General features: G+C 40.4%; 2 protein-coding genes across 3 annotated transcripts; one reads left to right on the forward strand and one right to left on the reverse strand.

Annotated features, from left to right (window-relative positions):
* The first annotated feature begins 1,302 nt into the window (after positions 1 to 1,302).
* On the forward strand, positions 1,303 to 8,071 carry NUBP1 (nucleotide binding protein 1). Its single transcript, XM_032197542.1, has 11 exons — positions 1,303 to 1,367; positions 1,444 to 1,545; positions 1,675 to 1,811; positions 2,003 to 2,071; positions 3,113 to 3,145; positions 3,899 to 3,989; positions 4,916 to 5,070; positions 6,181 to 6,291; positions 6,408 to 6,510; positions 7,238 to 7,321; positions 7,904 to 8,071. Exons 1-11 carry the CDS (start codon positions 1,334 to 1,336, stop codon positions 7,954 to 7,956), a joined length of 972 nt encoding a protein of 323 aa, XP_032053433.1. The 5' UTR covers positions 1,303 to 1,333; the 3' UTR covers positions 7,957 to 8,071.
* A 56-nt stretch (positions 8,072 to 8,127) lies between these two features.
* TVP23A (trans-golgi network vesicle protein 23 homolog A) lies at positions 8,128 to 18,499 on the reverse strand. Of its 2 annotated transcripts, none has more exons than XM_032197544.1 (6): positions 18,078 to 18,499; positions 15,601 to 15,637; positions 14,517 to 14,606; positions 11,433 to 11,558; positions 9,652 to 9,781; positions 8,128 to 9,250 (listed from the first exon to the last, which is right to left on the reverse strand). In XM_032197544.1, the coding sequence occupies exons 1-6, from the start codon at positions 18,230 to 18,232 to the stop codon at positions 9,192 to 9,194; spliced, it is 597 nt and encodes a 198-aa protein (XP_032053435.1). In that variant the 5' UTR covers positions 18,233 to 18,499; the 3' UTR covers positions 8,128 to 9,191. The 2 variants fall into 2 exon arrangements, with proteins under 2 accessions (XP_032053435.1, XP_032053434.1); XM_032197543.1 differs by having other exon boundaries at positions 15,493 to 15,637.
* Positions 18,500 to 20,165: the final 1,666 nt, after the last annotated feature.

The following is a 20,165-nucleotide window of genomic DNA, read 5'->3' on the forward strand; positions in this document are numbered from 1 at the left end:
TAGGACCAGTTTCTACCAGTTTCTTAAGATAGGCTCACACTCTTATTAGGTGACTGACCTTGGTAAGGGGCCCAAGGCCTCTTGCTTTAGTTAATTTGCACAATGTACCATAGTTAGCAAAGACACTAAGTAGCATCCTAGTTTAATGCTGTCGGGGCTCTATCTCTACTTGATAAGATTCTCTTAACTTCATCTCTCAGTATTGCGTGTATTTTTTCCAAGCAAATTGGTTGTACTATTTAAAGTCTTATTCAGAAGGTTTAACTTGTGCAAAACCACAAATTTTACTCACGTTACTACTTTCAGATGGCTGCTGCTGCATCTACAATTGCTGCAGCTCTGCACTGTTTTAGTTATAATAGCATTGCAAGAACTGTGTACATAAGTAATGGAAAAAAATGAAGGGAAGGTAAAAAGATTGACAAAGAAACATTTTCCTTCTCATGAGACTAAAAACGGTTCTGTTCAATGTTCACCTCTATTTAGATCACAAGCCCTTGGGGGCAGGAATTGTTTTTTGCTGAATGTGAATTACCCTGTTAGGGATTCTTTGCTGGTATCTGTAGGGGTCTCAGTTTTACAGCTGCAGTTTCCACAACTTTTAGGCAGGTGAAGTGTTGGTTTATCATGGGTTGATGAGCAGCACAATGAGTAGTCACCACTGCTTCAAGCCTGCACTCCAACACTATAGTATTGACCTTATGTGTGGCTGGACCATGCTGGGAAACACGTGGGGGAAGCAGACAGAGGCAGCGGTCATGGTAAGGTGCTGGTAACAAGGCCCAGACTGCACCACAGCCAAGCGCACGCTTCCTTGGTTTGTGGATTTAGTGACCTTTACCTACATACACAGCGGTTATCAGACTGCTAGAAGCTGATGGGCCAAAACGAGGTAGAAAAATCTTGCAAACGTATTCGCTAATTAAATTAACGGGAATGAATTGTGTAACAGCAAGGAACGGAAATAAATATACTCAGAACTGGTACGAAATATGGCAATGGAGTTATTTTACTGAAGGGATAATCTCAGAGCTGTACAACCTCAGAGAGAGGAAATCATGGCGCGTTTATTGCCGCGTAACGCCCCCTCCCCGCCGCACGGTGCCGGCGGCACACGGGTGGCAGCGGGGCGCCGGGCTCTGTTTGGGGCCCTCGCGAGCGGCCACCGGGGGCTCCAACACGGAGCGCGGGCCCTAAGCCCGGCCGCTCCCCCACCTTCGTCTCCTCAGTCCCGGAACCTCCCCTCTCGGGCTCAGCTCCGCCCGCCCGCGCACGCGCCCCGCTGCAGCACCGCCCCTGCGGCGCCCGGCGGATGTGACGCGCGGTGGACGCCATGGCGGACGCCGCGGGCGGGCCGCAGCCGGAGGGTGAGGGGCGCGGCGGGTGGGCTGGGGCTGTGACCGCCGCCGGTGCCCGCGTCCCAGCTCTCCTTGTCCGTTGCAGACTGCCCGGGGACCGGCAGTGCCCAGGCGGGCCGGGCCGCCGCTTGCCAGGGATGCCCCAACCAGAAGCTGTGCGCTGCCGGCGCCGCCGGCCCGGACCCGGGTGAGGGAGGCCTTGGGGGGGGCGGGGCTAGGCCGCGCCGGGGGCGGGGCTAGGCCGCGCCGGGGGCGGGGCTAGGCCGCGCCGGGGGCGGGGCCGGTGGTGGCTGACCGCGGCCGTGCCACCCCGCAGCGGAGGCGGCGGCGCTGCGGGAGCGGCTGCGGTGTGTGAAGCACGTGGTGCTGGTTCTGTCCGGCAAGGGCGGCGTGGGCAAGAGCACTTTCAGCGCCCTCCTGGCCCACGGGCTGGCGGCGGACGAGAGCAAACAGGTGGGTGGCGCCGGGCGCCACGGGGCTGTGTCCCGAGCTGCAGGCAGGGCTGTGACTGCCCCCGCCCCTGCCGCTTCTCCCCAGGGCTCTGACCGTGCCCGCTGCGCGGAGCTTTCCCCTCCCCGACCCGGCCCTCGAAAGCGGCCCCGTGCCAGCTCGTTCCCAGGGGGCTGCGGTGCTTTGTTTTCCAGGTTGCTCTGCTGGATATAGACATCTGTGGGCCGTCAATCCCGAAGATGATGGGTCTGGAAGGAGAGCAGGTATGCTCATATTGCTTCTGTAGGGAGGGCTCAAATGTCTGGTTGAAAAGCATTCCCATTTTTTCATCCATGTTTCAGTTTTACATAGATTGAAGTCTTAATGTTTACTGGGAAAGGTGTGACAGTAGGCAGGGAAATTAGATGAAATGGGTGAGTTTGGCATGATTTAGTTTGTGAAAGAGTTGTGTGTCTTTCGGTTCTGCAAACCAGCTTTTGCTCCATATCTATCACATATCTACCCCATACTGTGTCCAGTCCTGGGCTCCCCAGTACAAAAAAGACAAGGATCTCCTGGAAACAGTCCAGCGGAGGGCCACAAAGATGATACAGGGCCTGGAGCATCTTCCTTATGAGGAAAAGCTGAGAGACCTGGGTCTGTTCAGCCTGGACAAAAGAAGACTGAGAGGGGATCTCATCAGTGTGTATAAATACTTCAGGTGTGGGAGACAGAGGGATTTGGCCAGCCTCTTTTCAGTGGTTTGTGGGGACAGGACAAGGAGTAATGGTCACAAGATGGTGCATAGGAAGTTCCGCACCAACACGCAAAAGAATTTCTTCACGGTGAGGGTGACGGAGCACTGGAACAGGCTGCCCAGGGAGGGAGGCTGTGGAGTCTCCTTCTCTGGAGATATTTAAGGCCTGTCTGGACGCCTACCTGGGCAACCTGCTCTAAGGAACCTGCTTTGGCAGGGGGGTTAGACCTGATGATCTTTTGAGGTCCCTTCCAACCCCTTCAGTTCTGTGATTCTGTGATACACGTGAGCAGTTAACGTCAGTAATGTAGGCCTGGTGCTCTTTACCAACCTGGAATGTTTCATATAAATACATAAAATCACAGGGGAATTTTCTGCAGGAGTTAAGCAGTTCACTTATTAATGGATATCTGGCCTTTCTGCACTATTTAATTCAGCTGTTCCAGTGAAGTGGCATTGCTCCCATGGGCAAGATATCTGTTTATCCAGTTTTGACGTAGGTTCATCCTCTGTGTAACTTTTGCAATTTTTTCTAATGTAGCTTTGTATGTATCACTTCAATTTTCAGGTTCATCAGAGTGGATCTGGATGGTCACCAGTGGTAAGTTGGTGCAGTTGTTTCAAAATGAGTTTGCCCTGTGAATTTGTACTATGTTTAAGGATGGGGAGAAGCGGAAGATACTTACTCTATTAATTCTTTTCTTAATTACATATGCAGATTCTAAAGAATCTGGCTATATGTTATATCAGTGTTAAATTTCTTTTGTTAATCATAATACTGTATTTTTAAAATGGCTTTATTACTGTATTTCTGTTGCTTTATAGGCTTTTCTGCTATGCTATTGGCGATAAATATTGGTTACTTGATATTTGTATTTGACTGTTATGCAGCTATACATGTACAGTATGCCAACCTTTCAGCGATGGACAGATCTTACATCCCCCCCCAAAAAAAACTCATTAATCTTCACAAAATGCAGGGAAAATGCCAGGTTGTGTGGTTTGTTGGTTTCTAAAGACCACATTCAGTGTGAGTCCTGCTAATAAGACAGCTTGATGCTGAGAGGGAGAACTGCTTTTGTCCTTACACTGCTCGCAGGGATTCCATCAAACACTGTAACACTTAGTAGAACTAGTTTTTTGTCAATCTATGAATGTAGTTGGTGAGAGTTGCAGAAAAACCTACGCAGTCTTTAAAGCCGTTTGTTAAAAGGGTAGAATAAGGTTCTCTGCTGTTGTTTTTTAATCTTTTTCCCCCCCTCAAGCTGCTTTTTCTACAAGACTGTTTAGAGTTGGTTTCTCTGCTCTTTCTCTACTGTTCAGTATTCTCTACTAAGTTTCTCTTCTCTTTTAGTATGTTGAAGAAAACTTAAGTGTCATGTCAGTGGGGTTCTTGCTCAGTAGTCCTGATGATGCTGTCATCTGGAGAGGACCAAAAAAAAATGGTACGTATAAGGTGTTTTCAGCAATAATTTATGTAGTTAAAAGACTGAATATCAAATGATGAACTTACTTGTCTAATAGCATAAATTGCACAATATAGCAAGCTACAGTAAAAGAAACAACAGTAAATAATTCAGTTAAACCAGTGGGTAATGTTGTTTCATGGTTTTGTAAATTGTAGTACCTTCTAACTTCATCAAATGAACATGTTCAGCTTAAAAAAGTAGGTCACAAAAGGTCTGTGCTCATTATGAATCTGTAGTAACAGAGACAGATTTTAGTTTTGCAAAGGAAATTATTTTTGTAAGTCTCACTTCTAGTTGCTTTTTCCTCTCAAGACAATAAATCATAGGAGCGGAATCTATCTAATTGTTGAAACTATTGTAAAATGATTGTCAAGAAGGTGAAATCAAATGAAAACAAATGTAATGCTTTGCTGAAATTTACTCAAACTGCACTAATAATAAATGCTGTAATGGTTCAGGATTCCTCAACCTTAGATGCTTTAGTTATGGTGTGATGAATTACAAAATACATTGACTGAGAAGAATTATTACAAAATTGGAAATGTGGAGAAGTTGTTTTTTTGTGATGTTCATTACATGTATAGAACTGCATCATTCTGAAGACAAACATACAGCTCCGAGCATTTTATTTTATTGTCATAAATAAAGGTATCTAAGTAACCTTTAAATAAGTACATTAGTTTGAGTCAGTTTTTGCATGAGCATATTTTTTTTTAAGCTTTGGCAAAGCAAGCATTTCTGTACTTAAATTGGCTGTAGTCAGAAGAATCTTAATACCTAGATTCTAAAACTTGAAGTAGTCTCTAAAGCTTGAAATACACTAAGTTCGTTCGTTTGTTTGTTGTTGTTGTTTTGTTTTTGTTTCTTTTCTATTCATCGCACATTCTAATCCTTTCTTCTAGGGCTGATCAAGCAATTTCTTCGCGATGTGGACTGGGGTGAAATTGACTACTTGATAATAGATACGCCTCCAGGAACATCAGACGAACACTTGTCTATTGTGCAGTATCTTGGTGCATCGCATGTAGATGGCGCTGTTATAATCACTACCCCTCAGGTAAGAGAACTTAATTTTCATTGATTGAAACATCATGGCAGTTCCTTGATTTAGAATCTGTATTTAACTTCAGAGAAAGGATGGTACAAAATCTGAGGGAAGTGACTGACCTTGTGCCTACAGGTGGCTGCTTTATGAGTTAGACCCCGTACTCCACTGAGGCATCCATCTGAATGAGCCACTAAACCACGTATCTGTTCACCAACAACAGCTGTGATCTGAAATGTGAAGTGAAATGCAGTATTTCACTTTCTTCTTTGAGAATAGAGTTGGCATAGCTGGGAATTCGTAATTCCCAATAGCTTAATGTTCAGAAGTCAGTAAGAAGTTTAGGCCTTTGCATAAGTCAGAGGGAGTAGAGGAAGGTCACACAGACTGACAATCTCAAGGAAAACCTGACTTGCAAATGGAAATTAGGCACATTTCTGTGATACTTGTTCTTAAAAGAAAAATCTGACTGTGGAGAGATGAAACTTAAAAGATATCAAATTAAAACATTGGTTTTAATCCCTGGTTTGGAAAGAAATAGGAGATAACGCTAGCAGAAAACACCAAGTGTTTTCACAACACTCAAAAGAATATAAAATGTAAAGGAAATGGAATGCTGAGGACAATAACAGATAGGTGTTGAGGAAAGGAGAAGGAAAAAGGAGAACTAAATGAGGTCAGGCACATATGCAAAAACTCTGAGGGGATGATAAGCTATTTAAAATGTAACTTGAAAAAATTAAGTGTAAGCCTAGAGGTTCTTGTCTTTCTCTGCTGTTGACGATGCCAAGGATCTTTCTGTAAACTAAGAAAGTTCCATTTTAAAGAACTAGCGATTGAAGATGAATATGAGAGATAAAACATAGGTATGGCTGAATCTACACTAGAGTCAAGTCAGCTTCCAAAATAAAACCACATTCTGTAGGCTAGAACAGTTTTAGCCTGTTCTACTGTTATTCTGAGATTTTTTTTTGCTGGACTACATAGTATAAGTTTGTTCTTCAAAATATGGAGAGACAGTAATAATTGATTATAAACTTTAACATAGTTCTAAGGATTAACTTAGTAGCTTCAGCATCAAATTATTACATTCAAAGTAGCAGTGTTTTCTAATGTTTGTAGGAAGTATCACTTCAGGATGTTCGGAAGGAGATCAACTTCTGTCATAAAGTGAAACTGCCAATCATAGGTGTTGTGGAAAATATGAGTGGCTTTATATGTCCAAAATGTAAGGTAAAGCTAGCTGTATCTTACAGCACTTCTTTATCTTGATGTTGTTTGCATATAAAACATTTCTCTAAAAATGCCGTATACTCTAAATTGCAGTATTTTAACTCATGTTTTCCTAGAATGAATCTCAGATCTTTCCCCCAACTACTGGAGGTGCAGAGAAAATGTGCCAGAACTTAAATGTTTCCCTCCTGGGTAAAGTGCCTCTAGATCCTCAAATAGGTAAAGTCACCATATTGCACTACATTTAAAACACATTGTTCATCTTGTACTGAATTTATAACTTTGAAAGCCTGACCTAGACACTGGTAAATTGGAACGTTAAACATTTTTGTCTCTTGGTTAAATAGCTGCTTTCAGATAGAATTTTTATTTGAATCAAAAGTTACTGGAAGTGTGACACAGCATGGTGTGAAAAGAGAAAAGTGCTAGGATAACTTACTTAACATGAAAATTCATTTTGATAAAGGTTATATCATATACCTCTGAAGCTGTATAATTGTATTCTAAGTACACTGTGTCTTTCTCTTCAGTGTAATTATGTGAAAGTACAGAATTAATAAATTCATAACCACTACCAATAATAACATCTTGTAAATACTACGCGCTAAAATTAGTGCTTTACCCAATGTTACTGGCATGACTCAAATCCTCTTGTGGATTGTGGGATGGCTTGGTTCTTTACCCACCACCTATTAGAAATTAACACTTGATTTAATGGCGTAAGGAACAGTTCAGTACTTTCAAAATAACGACTGAAATTTTCTATTGATAGTGTTCCTTTGTAAAGCTAAGCTGTTGTATTACTGACACAATGACTTCTTAGAAGGAATAGATTAAGTGGCTCATTGGAAGGGTATAACTTCTAGTAGGATGAAGTTTAAAATAAGACAAGTTCTTCTTTAATTTTTCTCTTGGTATGTTTTCATGTTTTTCCCTGTCCTTTAAGGAAAAAGTTGTGACAAAGGTCAGTCTTTCTTGTCTGAAGCACCTGAGTCTCCAGCTACATCATCTTACAGGAACATCATTCAGAGTAAGTCTGGAAATCTCAGTGCAAGTGAATCCTTTCCATTCTGAGCGTTTCCTTTGGCAGTGCATAAAGGTGTTAAACAAAATTATGTTATTCTGCCACATACTATTAAAAGAAGCACAGTACATATGTATAGCAATTCTGAAAGTAACATACGCAAGTACAATGCTTACTTTTGTTCATCAGTTATGATAGGCTTATAAAGCAATAACTAAATTGTATTTAATAACCAGTTTCAATGTTTAGTGTAAGTCATTAATTTTCAGAAAAGATGTGTATATGCTTGCTCTTAAGCAGTTGTTCAGCATGCCTGTTGAGGGGAGCTTACTGAGTAAGATATAGCTGGCTAATTATTGCCTTCACTCTAAATGTAATTACACAAAAACAAAACAAAACAAAAAAAAACACACACCCTTAAGAGCAGATGACACACAGTTTTTTACATACCAACAGTTGGGGACATTCCTAAGGCCCTTTAGTGCTGATTAAGGCCTAAACTGTGATATTTGTACTGATAGGAGACAGGCTGATGCCTGATATGCAACTGAGGTGTTATCTGTATTACTTTCTCCCTTGTCTCTCCAGGGATTCAGGAATACTGTGATCTACAACATACTCAAGAAGAAAAGATTATCTAACTATGAGTGAAGTAAAAATGTATTTCATGTGTAATTATAGAAAAGTAACTTATGCCTTGATTTAATAGAAGGAATGTATTCTTTTTGTATATTGCAAATAAATTCTTATTATTAATGTCTTTGCCCTAGGCTTTTATTTCCATAATTGAACTTCAATTTCCTTGAAGTTCACAGGCATCTCAAAGCTTGCTATAAAGTTTAAAACAAAACAAAACAAACAAACAAACACGTACATCTGTGTTACAAAGGTGTAATCTGAATTCAATGTCACCATACTAATAACATGAATATGAAGTTGACTTTTGAAAACATCTGTATGCAAGATTCTGTTCACAAAGTTGAACATAAAATACATTTCACTGATGTTGGGATGTTGTATCTGAAGAATCTAATATGCATGTGTAGTAGGCTTCGCCCTACCCTCTGCACTTGGATTAATTGTAACGCCCACATTCTTACTGCAAAACATCCCATAAGTATTTTTTTCTTTCAGTGTAAAAGATCTATATTTTGAGTAGAATTGTTGAAGTTATGTCTTCTTTTATTATTGGCATCAGTTTTAAAATAAAAACCTGCTGGAGTTTAGGCAGCTATGATTACAGCATAAATACAATATTTTATTACAGGTATTGAATAAAATAAATATATTTTAATTACTTAACTGTGGCTGCTCCACACAAGTGCACTGTGGACTTGCTGCAAGATTTTTTTTCTTCTACTAGATCTTAAGCCTGAATACAGAAAAAAAAATAATTTTTGGTATCTTAAATAACCAAGTGGCCCTTTACGATTGTAATTTCGCTTTTTACTGCAGAATCAGCTCTGAGAAATCAGTGATGTCTACAAGAGGAAAAGGTAATTTCATTTTATTAACTGTAGTTTGAAAATGAAACAAGTGATCATTGTCTTTTGATTATATTCTCAGGACAATCCAATAGTTTCAGGTTAGTTCACAGTTTTTTCTCAAGGACGGGTCTGCTCATGAAAGTCCTGTGTAAACCACAAGCACTGTTCTCATGCCTGTGCAAACTGCCTTTTGGTGAAAGTCTTATTTTGAAGTGAGTAGAGTCTTTACCAAAGGCTATAATCCTTTCAGTCTGAAGACACAAATGACAAAATCATTATTTCATGCAGGTATAATTATAGAAGAGCTTCATTTCAGTAACTTAATATGTAAAACAGCTTTCATAAATCAGTATTTTTACCGGTTGTCTTTTTATTATTTCCTTAAATGACTATCTAGTGCCCGTCTTTCCATGTTCTTCAATGCAGTCATCTGAAATTCTTGTCTGTCCTGCAGAATGAACACAGGAAAGGCAGGTGTGACCATAACCCATTATGTAGGAATCATAAACGGAAAAGGCTGGTGGAAGTCTCAGGGTTTAAGACTGTTCTTCCAGCTGTGCCTAGGCATTACAGTACCTCAGAAAGCATCATACTGAAGGTTTAACTTAGAGGAAATTCTTCATGGACCTTGCAAGCAGCTCAGTTGTGAAGCTTCAGCAAGGCTCGTGAGTACAGAGCAGACTGTTATGGGGTACGGCCCCTCTGAGAACGCACAAGAATGGCTTATTGGAGAATCAAGGTAACCCTGTCAGAATCTACATTAGGAACTAATACCAGGAAAAGCCAAAACCAACAGGTCAGCATTTGATACCTCTTGGCTTATAGCTGACAGTCCAGCTTGGTACTTACTCTTGGGAATATCTGCTGTGACAAAAAATCTCGAAGTTATTCTGCCGATGCTTTTTTGTCCCTCTAATTTGCAGTGGATGTATCCATATAAATTAGCAGTTTGAAGGGAAATCCCAGCTATCACAAGAGCCTGCGGACAAACAAAAGATTGGCTGGGACAAATATACTGCCATATACATAGACTATGCATTAGAATATATACGCTTGCTCTATACAAAAATGCTGTAAGAAAGGAATGTCCCTTCAAATAACGAAGGACCGTAAAAGAGATCCAACCGTACTAAACATTGTAGTCCCTTTCTGCAAAATGCCTTTTTAATCAAAATTGTGTAGCTTTTTTTTTTTTTCTAGCTGAGGTAATTCTGCATTTTGAAAAACTTCATTACTTTCCTAAGAGCACCTATACAAAAAAGCACCTATTTGATCAATTTTATAATCATTTCATCTTTTAAGCCCGATTGTATCTAAGAGCTTCACATCCAAACACACAGCAGGCCTGCAGACATGTTTAGCTGCCAAATGCCTTATTACACAAAAGATCCTGTAACTTGAAGATTTACAAATAGTATCAACAGATGTATATCAATATCCATCGTTAGCAGGCAGTGTAAATGAGTAGGTCCTTTCATGGTGCTAGAGGCTTATCAGCAGGCAAAATCCAATTAATTAACTGGTAAAATAATGTTTGTCTTAATTTCCTGGAAGCTATCAAATTTTCATTTGGTAACGTGGTTTTACAAACACCTGAACAACCTGCATCTTCTGCGCTAGCTTAGGTTCCTTCTCCAGCTAGCTCTTTGCTTAGCAAACAATCTGTTTTTCAAAACTAAAGGTGGAGCTGCGAAGGAAGACAGCTGGTTTAATTTTAACTATTGTTTGTATAGTTATGCCACTTGGGGCTTAAGAAAGCAGTTAATGATTTGCAATAGATTCATACCCATTATCTGAATTTCCCATTTCATTTACTAACAAAATGTAATCTTGGTTATTATTTGTTCTGTAGCAGCGGGTATGCAAGATGCTTTATATCTTTAATAATAAAATTGTACTTTGCACAGTTCAGAACTTGATGAAATGTATTCTATGGTGATTATGCAAGCACAATAGAAAAATATACAGAGGAAAACAAATTTCATAGACAAAGCATCAGCATAATACAATATATGGGGTACAATTTCTATTTAGAAAAATGTGTAATGTTTTGCTTGTCCTTCGTAGAATGGATGACTTATAAATGCAATAATTATAAACTATATAGTTATATCTTAATTTATCAAGATTTTTAAGTGCTTTCATACTGGTCCATTCAAACGGAAATGATACCAGAAATCTAAAATCCTTACTTTTAAGAGCTAATAACATTCGAGTCCTGAGGAGATGTGAAAACCTGAAAGCCAGCACTTCTGGTTCACTTTTTGTTCTCTCCCACTAGTATCTTTTGATGTCAATAAAGAAGTTGGAGAAAAGTAAAATGCTACAGTTAAAAATGAGGTTGCAATTCTGTCAACTACTTAAGATGCTTTACTGGAGCTAATTGAAGTAGCTAATTGAAGTAGCTAATTGTAGCTACAGTTGCTAACCTAGTAAAAGTGATGCTAAAAATGATCCATTCTGGATTGCAGGGCTTGATTGCAGAAAACTCCTCTTGTAGAGGAGTAGATTTTGTAGAGTTGTAGAGTTGTAGATTTTGGTACAAAGACTGTTGCAAAACTACAGATCTGTGTTTTCCCTCAATTAACATTACTTGTCTGCTGTAGCTCATTCAGTAATGCCAGACTTACCAGCCATTTCAGCTTCAGGGAAAACAAGGTGCTGAAGAAAAATACAGTCCAAATGACTGGACAGATAATGAGGCCAAGCCAAAAGATTCGAGTTTCAGCTTCAGTTGAGGCAGCTGTCATAGACACCTAGCAAGAAAATTACTGAAACTTTTAGTCACAAAGACAAAACCCATAATAAGTAACAAATCAGTGGAGGAGGAGGAATGGACAAAACTACTTGTTTACCCAAATTTCATATATTATATGCATACAGACAGGGTGGTTTCAATAGGAAGAGAAGTCACTGATGCCAAATTTTCTGCGTGCTGCCCTACTGTACATGACAGTATTTTCTTTTCAAAATGCACTGTTTTCTTTTTCCTGTTCTCACTTATTAGATAATCCATTCGTTTTGTCAAAGGTAGTTGCCACTAATGCTACAGATTAATAGTATTTTGTAGTCAAAAGTTCTGTATGATAGCCATTGCTGTTAAACTTCAGAAAGACTAAGTTAAATTTGATATTAGATTCAAACTTTACCAGGGGCTCAGAGACATGTGAAACAGACGACAGTGTTACAAGCAGAACTTCAGCATGAGTATTTTGCAGTCTGAGGAGTAGTTTTGTGACTTGTGCCATGATCAAAAGTCAAAAGCACTGGGAAAAAAATTAGTGTAGTATCAGAAAACAACTATAATATCTAATGTGGCAATGAGTATCTATTCCAAGTGCTAACAAGCAAACTTTAAAGATGCACACAGGATTGATCAGTTGGTTCCAGTTCAGACAATGAAATTCTCATAAAAGTGTCCATTTCTACACTTTTTATAAAAACACATATAGCTTAATTTAAATTTAATTTAAATTTAATTTAAACCTGGTGTGATGCTTAGTTTTATATTATGTAAACTAACAGTTCAGTCTTGCTTATGATGTCTATTGATATTTGATAAATTAAGATGTAGCTTCAAAATGCCTAACGCTACTGTTAGGCACCACAGCAACTGCTGGCGCCTCTCATCATTCAAGGTGCTCTATTTGCATTCTTCAGGGAGACCAAAAGCCTCAAGGCAGGCTGCAAAAAAAAAAAAGGTTGTGGATTTCTTCTAGTCAGCACAACTCAAAAGGATCACTGTTAGCTCCAAGCACTTAAGAGAAACCAAGCAGAAATTTGCTCAGAAGGTTTTGATCCTTCCTGGGAGAACAGAATTCAAAATCACACACCAAACATCAGGCCATTCAACTATTACCAGTGCTACCTTCTGAAATACGAGCTTCTGAGCGGGAAAGGAAAACTGTGGAGTTTGAAAACTGAAAAGACTCTTAGTTCAGTACCTAGAGTTCTCTGTGTGAAAATAAGATTCATCTATCCATCCCATGTTAGACAGATGGTGGTATCCAGCAAACATGGTTAAGCTACTCTATTGCACCAAAGAAAATCCTGAAGATGCATTAATTAGCAAGTGTCTAATTTTTCAAAATACACTCTAAACCAGTGAGGTCTGTGCCTTCACAATTACAGAAAAAGAAAGATGTTCTGAGTCAGTAAAAGAGCTTCATCACCTGTATCTAGAACTACTGACAAATTACCCAGCAGGGTATTAGCACAAACTATGCAGGGGAATAAAAATCTCAGTGCACCTCAGAACTCCACACCTGAAAGAACTAATTAACTTGATGAGCAAGATTACAAAAGGCTGCAGCCCCCTAAAAAATATAAATAAAAAAAAAATTCTAGGTTGAACTTCTGTCCCAGTAGCAGTGCACCAGGAATTGGCCGCTTGTTATTAGCGAGTGACTTGGAATATTTCTAAGCAGATCCACTCCCTAGAGGAAGAGATTTCAAAAAGCTGCCAGAGAACTGGGAAGGGAGGTGGGAACTCTGGAAAGTATGATGATTGATTGTGTGTATTCTGGAGCTTGTAAATGATAAAGCAGTTATGGACAAGCCATGACCAAGTACAGTCCACCCTAATTACATGCTATACTATGATTTTCATAGTATAGAACATAGTATCAAACTATTTGCTACAAGTTTTGGAAGCCTTGAGCCCATAGGAGTAAGTTGACTTTGTACTTCCAGACTGGAATTAACAAACTGTAGTAAGTGAACTAGGGAATATGTTTACTCATTTTACAGTAATACTGCGGTCAGGAGGTGATCTCTTGAACACCCTTGCTTTTAAGATCTAAGAAAGTTCTTGCTTGCTGCCACAGATCAACGAAACTAAGATACTCTGGAGGTCTTCTAGCTTCTCTGCTTTCCTGCAGACTTTCCTGTATTCCCAATTTCATGTGGCTTACAGGCAGAAAGCTGGCATCTCTTAGCTTCTTACCTGCGTGCAGCCACACTGGCTGTGGCAGGGCTCCAGACCTGCACCTTCAGTGTTTTATGCTGGACTCTGCACTTGGGGTGTGTGCACAGCTGGGTCTGTGAAAAAGGGACATTCCTGTCAGCAGCACTTCAAGTGCTGTTCTACAAGCCGCTTGCCTCAATGGGATTTTGGACAATGTTAGGAAACCAACATGAAAACTGTTTAATCTTGACCCTGAAGGCACTGCCAAGTGCCTTTTTTTTTTTTTAAATTGCGTTTTTGTTTGTCTATTTTTGCTCAGGGTGTTGGGCAAGTACTAGCAGTGTGATCCAGGTACTACAGCCCAGCATATTCCCTGAGCACAAATAAAACTTAAAAAAAAACTTTTAAAAACTGAACTTGAACTATTCAGCCTTGCTTTCAACCTAGCTCTTTCCTGATGAGAATTCCCTTTTGTAATTAACTAAGGGAAGATGTGTTTATTACAAGGTGTTCTCACTTGAAATTAAAATAGAACTACCAGAAATGTCATATATAGAACCATGATATGAATATTTATTCTGATGATGAGTGTGATGGAAATGTTGCAAGACCTCAGCTGAATATTTCCAGGAACTGACAACATGGTGTGCTTGCAGCTGAATACTTGTTTTATCTTCTAAAGAAAGTAGATATTGAGCATTTTTGTAACAATTACTTTTTTTGTTCCTTTATTGGAATTAGTATGGGCTTTACAAGCTTTCATATGCACTCTTGTTTGTCCTGAACCTATTTTTGTTATCATTCTTACCCTTCTTGCTTCAAATACCCAGTGGCTTGTTCCGTCTTCATCAATCTGGTTCCACCAACGTAAACCAACCAGGAGTCTTCCTGTCACATTCTGGTGACACAGTTATTTGCATTAACCAAGTGCATTAACCAATTCACTTGTCAGACAACATTTAAAATTGAGACAAATGTCTTAAAAAAATAATAATTTTATCAAATAGTAAATTTAGTTCTAAAAACTATGTCAACCTGTGCACAACAGTCACTAATGATGGATGAGTTAATAGAAATTAGAGGCCTGTTCTCCTCATGTGATAAGTAGCACAGTAACATTGATTTAGGTAAGAAATTATAGGATGTGCCCTTTCAAAGTCAGTATCTTGGAGAAGCCTCTGATAAATTCTTAGTAAGAGAGGAGAACACAAAACAAAAACATTCAGGGAAAATGAAAGATTAATTATAAACAAGTTTGGAATCAAGCAAATTAAGACAACATTTTTGTGCCTGGATGAATACTGCATTTTTTTCAGGATGCCTGAGAAATGAGTTCTTTGCTTCAGTGCAGAAGCATTGTTCTGTTTTGAACCTCAGGGGATTCAAGGCTGGCCTGACCAAGCTGCCTGCCCATGGTGAGGGCACTGCTGCTTCAGCTGGGCTCCCGGCAGCATCACGAAGCTCCTGCACACTGGCAGCGAGGCACAGAATTGAAGCTTTGGGCATCCTTGGGAATCCATTACTGAAAGCTAGTGTTAATTTATTTTTTCTAAGACGGAAAGTGTACAGACAAATCTGCCTATGGCAAGGCAACTTGCTCACCATGTGTAACTTATATCAGTGACTAAAGATATGTAAAAGTCTTCAATAAAATGTGTCAGACACGTTTAATAGATCTACAGATCATTGTTTTTGTCACTCTGTTCAGTACACATCTTCCTTATCGTTTTCATTTAATGGCACATAATACTTCCAAAGGTAATTACTGTTCAGGGTCATCTTACCTTAACTGACCAGAAGTCAAAGGATAGAAGGAGGAGAATTGTGACAAAACAGGCAACAAAGCTGTTGCTGAACCAGTCACAGAACAAGTAGGTAATAATAGCACTCACTCGGAAAAACAGGTGGAAAAAGGTGGCCAGTGGGTGCCTGGAAAAAACAACAGAGAGGACTTAGGAAGTTATGGGACAAGAAGGGCAGTTTTATACTTGCTAACAATGCAGTATAACACAACTAGTTCTAGTCTGTAACAGTATCTGTATTTGTATCTGCTGTTATTTCATAAGTTGATGTATTACCAAAGTGATAATTCTTCCAATAACCAATCTCCAATCAACAGCTAAAAGATATGTTGTTCATGTTAAAACTTCCTCTAAGATGGCACAAAATCTGCATTCTTTCATCCATTTCTTTGGTAGTGCATGAAGGAATCTAGTGGTTGCATTCACCACTGCACTCCGAACTTATTTCATGAAATCAGTCAGTGTAGAATTGAGACAGATCTCATGCCTTTCAGAAGTATTTTGAAAACAGGAATGGGAACTCTGAAGGTTTTTTGTTGTTGTTTTTTGTTTTAAATCAAAACAAAAGATATAGCATAAGACAAAATGAACCTTAGTATGCAATGACTGAGAAATGTCCTTTCACAGAGGAAGTACAATTAAGGAAGTTTACAGGTCTTTTGAATGAATGTTCATTAACTTTGTTAGATATTTGTTCTTATCAAACAATTCTATTATGAAATAAAAGGAAACTTTGGAACAAGAACTATAAAGAACTGGATTTTGGCCTGTACAGTAAGACATGGGTTTTGAGGAAAGTTGTAATAAGCACAGTGAAGTGTAACATGCCAGGTACAAAAGCTTGTACTGTATAGTTGTTTCTGTTAATTAGTTTAAAATGACAATTAACCAGATTAATTTAATGGACATTCCATTTAAGTAACTTCTTCCTTTAAAACTGGAATGAATAAAATCTGTTTTCCAAATAACTTTTCCATCAGTGATGGCCCTCTACATCTTTAAACAACTAACAGCAGTATGGCCCAAGCCACAATTAACTTTAACAATTCTACTTATTATGTATAATTAAAAATAATGCATATATACAGTAATTATAATTCTCCATAAATTTGAAATATAATTACATTTAAATTAGAATTAATGTTTATATCTTTATTTGAATGTTATTCCTGTGTGCCTATTCTAGAAATTAACTAGTCTATAATGGAAATGTTGTGCTTGTAGTAGTAAATGTGCTTGCCTGGGCAAGCAAGAATGACATGCAGCTGAAGTTTACATTTACTCCTTCCTGATCATGCCCACACTAACCTCAAACTTTCCAAAAACTACTTCTGACTTAAAAACTGAACATGTGACATTTGAAGTGAAAGGAGCTTTATCTGACCCTAGCAGATGGGTAGGTGGGGGGAGAAGAGGGATTCCTGTGAACTCTCAACCCCAGACATGGCCTTGCTATCTCAAACAGGACACAGGAGTTCCATGAATGGTATGTTTTAGCAATAAAAGCTATTTGGAGAAGTCATAGTGCTTTATTTTGGAAGTCAGATCATGAATTACTGTTGAATACTGATGAATTACAGAATGAATGTGTTCTGATGTCAGACTTTGAAGACTGTTTACTGGGAAAGTATGTGAGCAAGAGGCCTACAGTTATTACAACCCTAAACACTTCACTGAGCCTGTAGTACAGATCTTGACAGCCAAGGAACTGGTGCTGTGCACCTTGGGACCTCAGATAAATGCTTCAGCAGTTTCACTTCATGCTGGCTCTAGGCTGGTCTCACTGACTGAACCTGTGGCTGGTGTGTGCAAGATGCCCTGGAGCTGTATTTTCCAGTTTAGTCTCATTTGTTCATGTGCTCCAAGTCTGCACCAAAACACAAACAAAAACACAAACCTGCATCTAAACCGTGGGCTGCCGCTAATGCACTGAAAACAAAGCGGTTCTGGTCATGTTAACTGTGGCTGGTTCATCAAGCACGCGCCCTGTTGTGAAGTCCAATGCAGTGGAAGGGCTGTAAGGCTTCAGCAGACACTAGAAAAACTGATTGATCTTACTGTGAAGCTGCACAGTTGGTTGTGTAACTCAGGTAAGATGTCCAGCTCTTATTTTACTTTGTTTATACATGCAAGAATATTAATGTTGTAATGGACTGCAGTGATCTGGGATAAGGGTGAAGCTCCGTATAGGACAAAAGTGCGGTCCCCAGCTGCAGGCAGCTCACCCCGAGGGTGTTGGGGTTCTATGGCTTTCCCAGGTAAGAGCTACAGTGTCATATTCCAGGCATCACCGTCCCCTGGTGGGAAGAGCTGCTGCTTCCACCCCAAACAAACGCTCCCGTTCAGCGGGGTGCACAGAGCAGTGCCAGAGCTCGCTGCCGGGGACGAGGGAGCCCTCCTGCCGCCCCGCAGCGTGCCGGGTGCCGGGCCCTGAGCAGAAGGCGGCTGCCGTGGGCTCTGCCGGTCCTCTCAGGCCTCGGGCCTCCCCGCCCGGCGCTCGGGTGCTGCCTCACGCGTGTCCTGTCCCCCACCCCCGGGAAGGGGCCGCTCCGGTCCCCAGTCGTTACCTGATTTGGGCTTTCCGCAGCGCTAACTCCTCCTCGCCGCCCAAGTCCAGCGACACGTCTTCGGTGTCGTCCCCCAGCGCCTGCGGCGGGGACCCCCACAGCGCGCCCGGCAGCGGCGAGGGGCGGCCGGGCTGCGCCGTCCCCGCCTGCTTCATCCTCCGGGCGGGGGGGGGTTCAAGGAAAAGGGCCCGGCCGCGGCCTGCTCGGGGCCCAGGGGTTGGGCTGGAGCCTGGGGGGCCGTCCGCAGCCCCGCACGGACACCCCCGGAGGGGCCCGGGGCCGCGCCGCCGGGGAGATGGGCTTGGGAGATGAGGGTGCTGTGGGCACCACCAGCGTAACGGGGGTGCTCGGTCTTTGGTAAAAGGTTAGGGAAGAACTGTGGGGTGTGCTTTGAATTGCAGGTGGATGGCGCAGCGGTAAAGGACAAGTGGAACGAGACAGCGATAGCGGCAGCGGGAAGCGTTCAGGAAGGTCAATAACTGGGGGACAGTGAAGCGAGGCATCAAGGAAACAACTCGGGCAGGAAAGTGTGAAGTGAAGGATCAAGGAAGAGCTGATACATCAGTCATTTGTAGATCTCACTAGCATTACGTAAGCCTGCAAATAACAGCATAGTAGGCTTCTCTGAAATACCTAACCGAAGCAGAGTGTATATTTTTAGTAAGTACAGAAGCTGCCAAAGTGAACATTTAAAAATATTAATTGCAAAGTAGTTCTGTGTAAGCCCTATTAGAGCAAGACTATACGTAATGCATCAGAAAATATGCCAGAGCTGTTTTCAGTAGGATTAGCAATTAACACAAATTATAGGAGAGAAAGGTATATTTTATAAGCAATGATGTTCATATGGTGGTAGCTATATTTTGACCCTGGTAGCCTTAAAACAACACTTTACAGTGTCAGTAAGTACACCAGGCTTGTACTAAAAACTTGGGCAGTCTGTAACTGGGTGGATAGCCTACAACATTGAAATATTTAGGTAAGTGTCCACTCCAAAGAAGAGAGAGTTAATCTCTTTGAGATCTGTCACGAGATACAGTTATTAAATGATTCTGTACACACCTGAAGTTGACACATAGTTCACTTACTGTACCAATGGGCACTATGGTTTATGAGAATGTGGTTTTATGAGAATTAGCAGCAACTTAAACAGAGCCAGCTTCTAACTCAGAAGCAGCTCCAGAACTGCAGTTACAGGTATTCAGTAGTGGAGGCCTGGCCTCTTTTTGATTGCCAGATTATTCATTTTAGCTATTGTATTAGCTCTTCTTTCACCTGTCAGCACAGTTCTTCCAAGTTGGATTGTTTGAGTTTAGTAATTCTATAATGTTCTTATATTGTCTCAGCTGTTAACTTTTTATTCTAAGGCCCCAGCAAAAACTGTATGCTGTGTTCTTTTTCAAGAAAGACAATACTGTTCTGTGGGAGAGGCAAGAATTAGCCAGCATTATCTATCTGTTTTACTACTCTGTTGCTGCTAATTGACTTCAATAGCAATGGAATGATACTGCTGAATAAAGAAACAGAATGCACAGTTTGTTTTATTCTTTTAAATTTAAAATTGATGAATGTTTCTTTAATTTTCCCTTCTACCAGTGCTCGTCTCCACTGATTCACTGCAGGGATTGTCTGTTTTCCTAACAAAGTTTTAAACAATCCCACAGAAGATTGTCACTACACCATGCAAGTAATTTTAGCAGTATTCTCTGGAAAGCTCTGTTAAATTACATTCTGTGATTATTGAAGGTGTAGTATGGGTTATCATTTTCTTTCAAAGTAAATTAGCATCTAGAAAGAATCCTTGGTCAAATCAATTCTTCAGGTTTAGTACGGGTCTGCGGTATACAGTTGCAAAGGAATTCATGTGTGAATTATTAGAAAAACATTGTTCATTAGAAGTTTTCTGTGTTTTCTAGTACTTCACAGGAGAAACTATCCAATTCCCAACATTTTACAATGATTTTTATTAAAATACAAATGATTTGAACTGTGGAAATATTAGTAACACAGTAAAGGTACCGTAAATCCTCAAATAACACACATTGAAGATTCAGTTATGATAAATTATGAATTGTGGTTTGGTTTTGA

The sequence above is a fragment of the Aythya fuligula genome, chromosome 15, assembly GCF_009819795.1.
Source record: "Aythya fuligula isolate bAytFul2 chromosome 15, bAytFul2.pri, whole genome shotgun sequence".
Lineage (NCBI taxonomy): Eukaryota > Metazoa > Chordata > Aves > Anseriformes > Anatidae > Aythya > Aythya fuligula.

Excerpts from the sequence above, each read along its gene's own strand:
- NUBP1 (XM_032197542.1), top strand. The coding sequence starts at position 1,334 with ATGGCGGACGCCGCGGGCGGGCCGCAGCCGGAGG. Across the intron at positions 3,146-3,898 it reads GATCTGGATGGTCACCAGTG|TATGTTGAAGAAAACTTAAG; the intron begins GTAAGTTGGTGC and ends CTTCTCTTTTAG. Across the intron at positions 7,322-7,903 it reads TTACAGGAACATCATTCAGA|GGATTCAGGAATACTGTGAT; the intron begins GTAAGTCTGGAA and ends TTGTCTCTCCAG.
- TVP23A (XM_032197543.1), bottom strand. The coding sequence starts at position 18,232 with ATGAAGCAGGCGGGGACGGCGCAGCCCGGCCGCCCCTCGCCGCTGCCG. Across the intron at positions 14,607-15,492 it reads TTGACTTCTGGTCAGTTAAG|AATGTGACAGGAAGACTCCT; the intron begins GTAAGATGACCC and ends CTGTGTCACCAG. Across the intron at positions 9,782-11,432 it reads CCCTGAAGCTGAAATGGCTG|GCTCTTGTGATAGCTGGGAT; the intron begins GTAAGTCTGGCA and ends GTTTGTCCGCAG.